Below are 10,000 nucleotides of genomic sequence, written 5' to 3'. Positions count from 1 at the left end.
CTAAACGTAGAAGTGACATCAGCAGCGGTTTTTTAGTGGATATTGAGTCAATATTCAGTCGTCTCACTGACCAGTCCATAAGACGTAAATAAACATATGCTTTATATCTTTCAAACACAGATCTTATTCTCAACAGTTCTGGTAAACTTATGCATCACGGCACAACGCGTTTGCACAAAGTATTTTTGAATCCAAATGATTAGATATTTTTGTTCAAGTGTTCATGTTTAGTTTTTAAGTATTGATTGGATTACTTCAGGTCTACTTCCGATGGAGACTTCATTCGGATCGATGGAGGCGTTTGCATGAAGGCGTTGATTAGGAGCATGATTTGTGTGGATGGAAATATGGCTCATGTGAACATTAGCTGGTATACCAGACTCAATCAGGATGAGATTCTCAGAGTAACTGTACATCGTGAATGTGTGTTTGCTGCTGACTTTACATTCAACAACAGACAACGATTTACAACAAACCTCATGGATAACAGCTGTGTTTGTGATTGGAGCAGAAAGCTTCGGATCCGAGCAGGACAGCGGTTTATTTCCTTCATTTCAATGCTAGTTTCTGTTGTAGGGTCATTAACTAACAGCCACACCAAATCCCTCCAGTGACGTCAAATGTGTATTAAGGTTTGTGCGTTGATGCGGCTTTAGAGACGCTGACAGTCAAACCGCAGCTCAGTTTATCAGCACCACAGACGCTGCTTTTCTACTCCGTCCTGAAGACTGTTCCAAAACCTAGACAATGACGCTGCGCCCTTCTTTCTCTGAGAAACACTCCAGTGGGAACAGCCGGTCCCAGAATATAAACAGCCTGAAATCTGTGCACATTTGAGAATCTAGACAGGAATATTATATTTATATATATAAAATATAAAGACTCAAATATGAGAAAACACAACTTTAAGATCTGTATAACAGACAGAAGCACGTTTTTCTAAAGCAGCGTCACACGACTCCGTTGTGAAGAAGTCAATCCTATAACACACTATAACAAGCTCAGTCAAAACTTTAAGATTGACAGTAAAGTTTAAGATGAGGTGAGAAAAATAAGTTTATAATCTTATATAATTTAGTATAAGTTTAATCACAACATATAATCATTGCAGTCTGTTTGATTACATGTCATTAACTAACAGCACGAGTTTGACTGAACATGTCTGCCACCTGGACATCAGCTGGACACAGTCACCACTGATAAGAATGATATTCTAGTGTTTATGATTCACTGCAGTATATGTTACAGTTTTCTGCTTTTGTACAGATATTAATGAAAGTGAAAGACTAACACTTGTGAAGATGTTCAGCTATATGCACCTGCTATGACAGTATTTCATTTTTTTACATCAGAATATTTTTCTATATGATATTACTGTAGAAATGTCACAGATTTATGTCTTATTCATTTGTGTATTATGTTAGTCTTGAACTTGTTTAACAGTTCTGAAAACAGTATATAAACATGAGCAAATCAGCTTGAATAGCACATAAAGCTTTGGTGGTGTTTGTGTTGAAGTGATTAAATAATTGATGTAATTTGACAGATCAATCAATGCATTTTGTGCCGAAGCAGTGATAAATGATAAGTGGTTTTCAAATAGTTTTGTGTTTACAATTATGATAATAAACTAAAACAATATGATAACAAGTATCACAGTATCCAGCAGCATTTATTTAGTTCAGTTTTTTCAGTGACCTCATGCAGTTTATACCTGAAACTAAAATGGCATCAAAGAGAGCAGGAATCATTTGACGAATCCTTCAAACTGATCTGTTTGTGTGTGTTTTTGTGTTTCCACAGGTTCAGGCAGTGATTTCAGATTCCCATCCACAGTCATGTGGTGAATACAGTCTCTCTCACGCACACACACACACACACACTCGCCCACACTCATCATGGCCCACCCGTATGACCCCTGGTTGCGTGCGGGGCCGCCGCAGGAGGAGGTGAGCGTGTCTGGCTGGTGGGATATGCATGCCGGAGCAGCGGCAGGCTGGATGGATCTGCAGGGGGCGGGGGCGGGGCTGGGGGCGGGGCCAGTGCAGGGCGGCTCCATGAGCACCTACACACCTGAGGGGCAGATGTGCTCTGCCCACTCCGGCCTGCACTACCCGGCCGAGGGCTTCAAGATGGAGCCGCTGGCACAGGATCTGCTGCCGCTGGCACAGGCCTCCTCGTCGTACTCTGTGGAGGAGCAGCAGGATGCCGCAGGAGCTTCCACTCGACCGAAATCGCAGCGTCGTGCTGGCAGTCGCGCTCCCGGCCAGGCCTCCTGCCGCTGTCCCAACTGCCTGAGCGCCGAGTCTCTGGGGAACGCCGGCGACAAGCGCAAGCACCTGCACAACTGCCACATCCCTGGCTGCGGGAAAGCCTACGTGAAGACGTCGCACCTTAAAGCACACCTGCGCTGGCACAGCGGCGACCGGCCCTTCGTCTGCAACTGGCTGTTCTGCGGCAAGCGCTTTACTCGCTCGGATGAGCTGCAGCGCCACCTGCAGACACACACCGGCGCCAAGCGCTTCGGCTGCAGCTCCTGCCCTCGGGTCTTCCTACGCGCCGACCACCTGGCCAAACACATGCGCGTGCACGAGTCGCCGAGCCAAGCGGCCGACGAGACTCGATCCACGGCGACCGCGACAGCCACGTCACTGCTCAGAGTGAAGACCGAATTGGAGAACTGCGATGACGACGTGACGGTAGCAAACGGCTAATCACTCGACCGCTCGTAAGAGTCACGTGACCAGTAAGGCCTACCGATGAACGAGATCATTCTGAAGGCGACTGAAATGAACTATAATCACATCTGTAAGTGATCTGTAGAAGACGCCATTAGGATTAAATACGTAATGCTTTTCTATCTCCAGTTTTATTTATATTTGTACATTTTGTGTTTCATATTCTCTGTTTATTAACTTATGTTTCGTCCGTGTGTTTTTGTCATTGTAATCTTGAGGTGTTTAGTGAGGATGTAATTAGTTGGAATAAATATAAAGCGTTTTGTTAGTTTTTCATATGTCTTGTGATAGTGCCATAAAACATCAGTCAATAAACACACTCAGCAATATCCCAATTAAATCATTTATTTAGACTGTGACTGTTTACTCATTTCTCTTAATAAATTGACCGCCCCTTTATTCAGTATGAAGGTTACATAAAAAGATAAAAAAATTAGTAATGTTTAACCAAGTTACGGTAATAAACAATCACACTGGTTAGATCATTCAGTGCAGCACATGATCAGCTGATAAATTAAAATCTGCGTTGGCTCAACTTCGCTGGCTGGCACAGAGCCAGAGACAGCCTTGTGTTTCTACAGCAGCGCATTATAACCAATCACACATGATTCTGTTGAGTTTATGAGTTTATGAGTCACCGCTGAAACAGCTGTTTTGTTCAGCGCTCCATGAATGAATTCTGCTCTCTGCCGATTTCTCTCATCAGAAACAACAAAGTGCAGAAGTGCGTACGATGTAAGCAAGATATTAATTTCACAATGTAAGCAACTTCAGTGATTAATGGGAGTTTTTGAGAGTGCTTTAATTCTGGCTAAGTCAATGATAATGTTCTTTGATAATGTAAATGGAGTGTCTATTTACACTTAATGTAGATAAAATCCATTGCTATTTGAACTGAGGGGGCCTTTAATCAGTCCGTGCCCAGGGCACCTCTGCTTCATAACCCATCCCTGATTGTAGCCTATAAAATATGTATATTTATCTTCATAGTCATTGGGCCTCTGGATGTGTGAGCAAAGGCATGAGTCTAGAATGCCTTGACATAAATCTGGCCCTGAGCGTAGATACAGTGCATCTCAGATCCACACTTCAACTTTAACCATAATGCCACAGATTTGTAATGAGAATATGTAATTAGTTTGGATTTTTATTAAATTAGTTTTTGTTCATTTTTCATTTATGTCTTGTGATAGCGGCATAAAATATTATTCTAACAATAAACAATAACTCAGTATCTCATTAAAGTAACAAATTTATTTATACTGATTGATAATTTGTTTCTCTTCTTCAAATGAGCACCAATATTCATTATGAAGGTTATTTACAACACTTTCTTTGAGATTAAAAAGACAGATGAAGATGAATTTTTTTTATACTTTTATACTTGAAATTAATGAAAAACTATAATAACTCAATATTTTTTATCGAAAAAGCCCCATAAAAATGAATATCAGAATAAAGCTTGGTCATTATAAATAAGCAAATTAAGTCATTAGAAACAAGACATGATGCATCTACACATGCTGCATATCACTGCACTAAATATACTGAACCTTAAATCATATATTCATACAGCTAGACTAAAAGATCATTTTCAGCTCCATCAAACATCGTTTATTCGTCAGTGTTTGGAGGATCAGGACTGGGGCTGGTCTCTCCGTTCTCTTTCTCTGTGCTGTTGTTCTCACCGACTCCGTTTTCTTTAGTATTCACGTTCATGAGAGGAGAGTCTTCAACCGCACTTACATATTCAACCTCTTCAGCAAACCCTTCAGGGCGATTTCGTTTGAAGAACCCACACTACAGAAACACACACAGATTGGATTGAGAATTTGAGAGGTGACTGATTAGATCATCTGTAAGGTGACTTGATTGGTCCTTACCTTCAGCAGAAGGAACAATATAATAATGAGCAAGATTAACCCGCCCACTACACCAGTGCCGACGATCAGCAGTCGACTGGGAGGAACCACGACCTCCACCTTCACTGCAGTCTGAGAACAATCAGCACAACCACTGGCACAGGTAAGGCTTTTATACTTTACATACATAAACACGTATGGAATATACAGTGTATAAATAAAACATCTAGAGCTACAGTGATAGAAATATATTATTTGAAATGTTAAGTAGAACAAAAATAAAACAAATGTTAACTTATCAAAACACCTCTACTAGTACAGAGACAGTTCAAATTTACACTGAAGATGCTGATCATCTTTAAATGATGAATGAATTACTGAAGAAGAGGCGGGTACCTGGGATCTGTGGGGATTGTCCTGTAGAATGAAGAATAAATATTTTGTAGTTAAAAATATGTGATAGAGTAGTCTGCCTCTCTAATACTGAAACACTGATGTCAGACGAGTTCATGAGCTGCAGGTCTGTGGGGGGAATTCAGTCTGACACTGATAATAACACAGTTTGTGCTGCCGCTGCTCGTCTCTAGAGCACAACATGAATTACAGCTGGAAACAAATCTACATATTTCATTATGTTCTAGTGGAAGCTTCATCAATGTCTGATTCACTTTAAAGGCTCTGAAACTGTGAAATTGACGGCAGGTTATGTCAGTGACCTCCAGGTATTGTACACCTGTTGATATCAGATCTGTCTGGTGCTAATTTAATATAAAACCGCAGCTAATCATTGGTTCGTGTCTGATGTGGATTCACCTTCAGGCCGGTTAATGTCTGGTTGTAGCGGCTCGTGTTGTAGTGGAGCTCAGCGTTGATTTTGAACACATAATCACTCCTGAACTCATAGAAGGAATATTTCTACAGCAGAACAAACAGTTTGGGATCAGTGTCAGCTTTTGAAGTTAATATAACTGTTAAACACCCTGCTTTTGTCAGATGAGTGACAGCATGCGTGTGTCTGTGATTGTGGTGTGTGTTCATCACTCACACTCTCATATTCCTTCACGTTCTGGAGTTCTGCATCTGCGCTCAGTTTGAAGTGAACGGCTGAGAATTTCTGCAGATGAAACTGAGGACACTCAAACTTCCCACAGTGACCGCTCTGAAACAATAGAATCAAGGGGGCAGACGTGGAGAATGAGATGTTTAGATGTGTTTCCTGTGACTGCATGAGATCTGATATTAAAGGGATCATTCCCCTAAAAACGTTCTGTCTTCAGAAAATATCTTCACCTAAAAGAAGATATTTTAAGAGATGTCTTGTTGTGTTTTAGTCAGTGGTTGGAACAGCATGAGGATGAGATAAATGATGATGGAACAATTAGTGTTAGGTGAACGATCATTTTAAAATGGCTCTATGATCTCGTACCTGTCGTTCTGACTTGTTGCACTGCACTGAAGAGTTCTGGAGAGAAGAACAGAAAATGTTTATTCAGCAAACACAGGATGATTTGATGGTATGAGCTGATGAATGAGTGACGTACCTCCTGCATGCTGAAGTAGTGAGGTGTTAAGATCACATGTGTAGTTTGACAGGGCAGGGTGAGCGACACCGACACCGGCAGACCTTTAACACCCACATTCTCCACCTGAAGACACACAAACATACAGATACACAGAGACATAGCGGTACGATCCTCTCAATCACCTTGTGTCACATCTGTACTCTAGTTCACTGACTGATTATTGTAATGTAACATGAAATATATGCTGGACTTGAGAGAAACTGCAGATGTTTGTTTGACTCTCTGACCTTGTAGATGATGTTGAGAGCTTTTGGACCTCTGTCTTCCAGAGAGAAGTTGAGATATGTCACAGAGTCATCAGCCACTCTGACAAACAGTAACAAATGGTTTAGTAATAGTTATATTATTTTTAATTATATTATTGTCTTAGATTGATCATACTGTAGCTATGACTGCTGATGAAACCAATGCAGTGCTGTTTTTATTTTCATCATTAAAGCCATTAAAATAGAAACTACAAGAGAGTTAGTTAGTGAAAGAAGGACCGTAGCAAGACATTTACACCAGGTGTGTCCATGAGGATGTGTACACCGATCGCATCAAACACGCTACTTGCATCAGGTGTAGACATGGTGTTAGGTTTTAGTTTCAGTCATTCCAAGATGAAGAGCAGATCAAACAGAAACAGAAGAACAGAAGTGTTTGAATGAGACTCACAGACTGATCGCCAGATCAACGGCGAACTGCACCGGGACGCTACTCCTCACCGCCGTATCACTCATGTTTCCATTGTTATCACTGTGAACAAACATACAGAATTTACTCAGATTAACATGAAGTGCAGTAAAGTCATTCATCTTAACCTTCACAACATGGAACAGAAGCGGGAAGCATCGAAATAGTAACTGTAAGGATTATTATTATTATTCTGCTGTAAAACAGATCATACAGACAAAACCGTAGGGCCTAGAGACTTGAAACTTGGCCAGATGGTGGGTCTCAATTTGAGCCAATAGGGGGCGCTACAGTGATTGAAAATGCAGAAACGCTCATAACTCCTAGAGTCTAGACCCAAGGGCTTAAATTTTGTGTAACAGTGGGGGGGGGGGGGGCAATATACATAAAATTTGTCAAGAGCAGTTTTTGAAGGGGAAGGATATGTATACACAGAAGAAAGCTTCAACTACTAGTCTAGTAGGGAGACTAAGGCGTTATTTTAATGACAAATATAGAGAGGGCATTATTATAACACGAAAGCACATTAATGTAATGCGCGAGCACGAATCTCTTCCCTCGCACGTGGATTTTCTTTGCTCTCACACAAAGCCGGACGCGCACTCTCAGAAACATGCTGTTCTTGCAAAGAGAGTATAATCACTTCATATTATTTACAATACACAGTGTGGTTTTTTAAATCATATTTTTTAGAGGGGACAACCCTCAGATGGGGGGGTCTTGTTTCCCCCCGACCCCTCGGGATTTCCGCCTATGCCTAGACCTTGACATTTGTTGCAGACTCAAGGGTATCATTCAAATCCTTGGCTCAAGATGAACAAAATGGCTATCCGATTTAATTTATGTCATGAAAAGTTTTCACAAAACAGACTTGCGAACTAGTCCTACATTTTTCACCCAATCGGAACCAAAACAGGGCAGAAAGGTTCTCTGGAGTCGTATTAGCAAAAGTTGTCAAACCAAGTTGAAGTTCCATTGTCGGTCGTATCTTCACCAAACTTGGAACACATGAGTGAGTTCAATCTTTGGTCTAATTACAAAAATTGGGGAGTTTGACCACTTGGTGATGCTATAATTGAAAAAGGCTGTAACTACACACCCATTAGCCTGAATGACTTAAAATTTACATGCAGTGTCTTTGTCCAAGGTGCCATCCATATCTATGAGGGCATTGGTGTATCTCAAAAAACATGGCTGCCATCAGCCAATCAACTTTGAGCACCTATTAGATTAGGTTAACGAAGGCTGATCGAATGAAAGAAAAAAATAGGGAAAGGGAAGTGGTGTGTGGCCAAGTACGGTGACTCATTCTCGGCATTTGTGCTCTGTATTTAACCCATCCAAGTGTACACTCAGTAGTGAACATACACCTTCTCTCTCGTTTTCTTTAAACGTTTCTAGCATGCCTCATTGTGATAGGATATGGAGACTTGATCCACAGCTCCTAAAGCAACCAAAGTTTTGTGATTTTATAGGAGAACAAATCTCCTTTTTCTTTGAGATGAATGATTACCTGAAACATCCCCCTCAATACTTTAGCAGACTACGAAAGCTTATATCAGGGGTTGTTTTATTTCTTTCCAGGCCACAAGAAAAAAAGAAAAAGGGCTAAATTGGTAGAGCTGGAACAGCAAATAAAGAAAATGCTGTACATCCATCCATAGAGACTTATAAGAAAATACTTTCTTTAATATTTAAATATAATCAGATAGTTTCAGATCGTATCATCAGAGGATTCCTATACACGCATTTGTTTAATTTGGTGACAAACCCCATAAACTGTTGGAAAGACAAATTAGGAAAATAGAAAGTGATCGAACCATAAGTAAAGTCAGAAAATGGTGATATTTTAACATCACATAATGAAATCAATGAGAGATTCAAACAATTATAGACGAATTATAATCTTCTAGGTCCTCAAATGATGATCTAGTTGTTACAAATGTCTTGGACAGTTGTGACCTTCCCACTTTAGTCCCTAAAGATCATAATGCCCTCAATGCTGAGCTCTCGCTTTCAGAAATATTAGATACTATCAAGTCAATGAAATGTGGGAAAGCCCCTGGCCCAGACGGATATCCCAGTGAGTTTTATAAAGACTTTGGAGATCTGCTCTCACCTCATCTATTCAAAATGAACACTCAAGCATATAAATGCTGGCAGGTTACCTCCTACTTTAAATGAAGCCATCATAACAGTCTTGCCTAAGAAAGGGAAGGATCCAGTAGAAGTAAGTAGTTATAGGCCAATATCACTTTTGACATGTGACCAAAGAATCCTGGCTAAGGCATTATCCATTAGACTTAGTTCTGTAATGGACAAACGTATTGATCCCGATCAGACAGGGTTCATTCCTAATAGGCATTCGTCTTCGAATCTCAGACGTCTTTTTAATATAATTTACTCTCAAAACTCACACATAGATGATCTGGTCATTGTTTCGCTTGATGCAGAAAAAGCCTTTGACCATTTAGAATGGTCTTATCTTTTCGCAGCGCTAAGACAATTTTAAATTGGTGATCATTTTAAAAAGTGGATAAGAATTCTTTATCATAAGCCATGTGCGAGGATTCTTACTAATATAATTCTTTCTCCTCCTTTCAGTCTATATAGAGGTTCTAGACTGGGCTGCTCACTATCCCCTGTACTCTTGGCCCTTGAGCTCCTAACCCCAACATACACTGATATAGCACAAAGAATACAGTAAGCTAAATATCATTATATGCTGATGATATCCTGTTATATTTCACTAAACCTCAGTCTACTGCTTCAACAATCTTAGAAACGGTCTGTCATTACGCTACATTCTCAGGTTACAGGGTCCACTGGTCTGAGAGTATTTCTGTTCTTCAAACCTTCCCATTTAAAATAATGCAATATCAACTTACACATTTAGGAATTGAGGTCACAAAAGATTTTCAGTCATTATTTAAAGCTAATTTCCCCCCTCTAGTGACTAAACTGCAAAATAATATTCAGCTATGGAGATCCCTGCCCATTTCTTTAATAGGAAGGGTTAATATTATTTAAATGATCTTTCTCCCACAAATTCTTTATCTTTTTCAAAACATCCCAATATTTTTCAAACAGCTAGATTCCATTATTATACCCTTTTTGTGGGATTACAAAGCCCATAGAATAA

The 10,000-nt window shown here is 40.2% G+C and overlaps 2 protein-coding genes across 2 annotated transcripts in view; one reads left to right on the top strand and one right to left on the bottom strand.

Moving 5' to 3' along the window:
- Nucleotides 1-3,093, top strand: part of LOC306874108 (transcription factor Sp6-like) — a 4,800-nt gene extending 1,707 nt beyond the window's left edge. Inside the window, exon 2 of the mRNA XM_079423879.1 lies at nucleotides 1,804-3,093. Within this exon, the coding sequence (XP_079280005.1) occupies nucleotides 1,899-2,714 (816 nt within the window). The 5' untranslated portion in view covers nucleotides 1,804-1,898 and the 3' untranslated portion in view covers nucleotides 2,715-3,093. The remainder of the gene's footprint in view (nucleotides 1-1,803) is intronic.
- LOC306874107 (integrin alpha-L-like) overlaps nucleotides 3,068-10,000 on the bottom strand; it is a 26,828-nt gene continuing 19,895 nt past the window's right edge. The window contains exons 23-31 of the mRNA XM_079423878.1: nucleotides 6,841-6,921; nucleotides 6,411-6,489; nucleotides 6,142-6,246; nucleotides 6,027-6,062; nucleotides 5,646-5,759; nucleotides 5,414-5,515; nucleotides 4,997-5,017; nucleotides 4,622-4,732; nucleotides 3,068-4,538 (exon numbers count right to left, since the gene is read on the bottom strand). Coding sequence (XP_079280004.1) covers nucleotides 4,353-4,538; nucleotides 4,622-4,732; nucleotides 4,997-5,017; nucleotides 5,414-5,515; nucleotides 5,646-5,759; nucleotides 6,027-6,062; nucleotides 6,142-6,246; nucleotides 6,411-6,489; nucleotides 6,841-6,921 — 835 coding nt within the window. The 3' untranslated portion in view covers nucleotides 3,068-4,352. The remainder of the gene's footprint in view (nucleotides 4,539-4,621; nucleotides 4,733-4,996; nucleotides 5,018-5,413; nucleotides 5,516-5,645; nucleotides 5,760-6,026; nucleotides 6,063-6,141; nucleotides 6,247-6,410; nucleotides 6,490-6,840; nucleotides 6,922-10,000) is intronic.

Source organism: Barbus barbus, assembly GCF_936440315.1.
Source record: "Barbus barbus genome assembly, chromosome: 8".
Classification (NCBI taxonomy): Eukaryota; Metazoa; Chordata; class Actinopteri; order Cypriniformes; family Cyprinidae; genus Barbus; species Barbus barbus.
The sequence above is the reverse complement of the archived record's forward strand: the minus strand, read 5'-3'. Positions and strand labels throughout refer to the sequence as shown.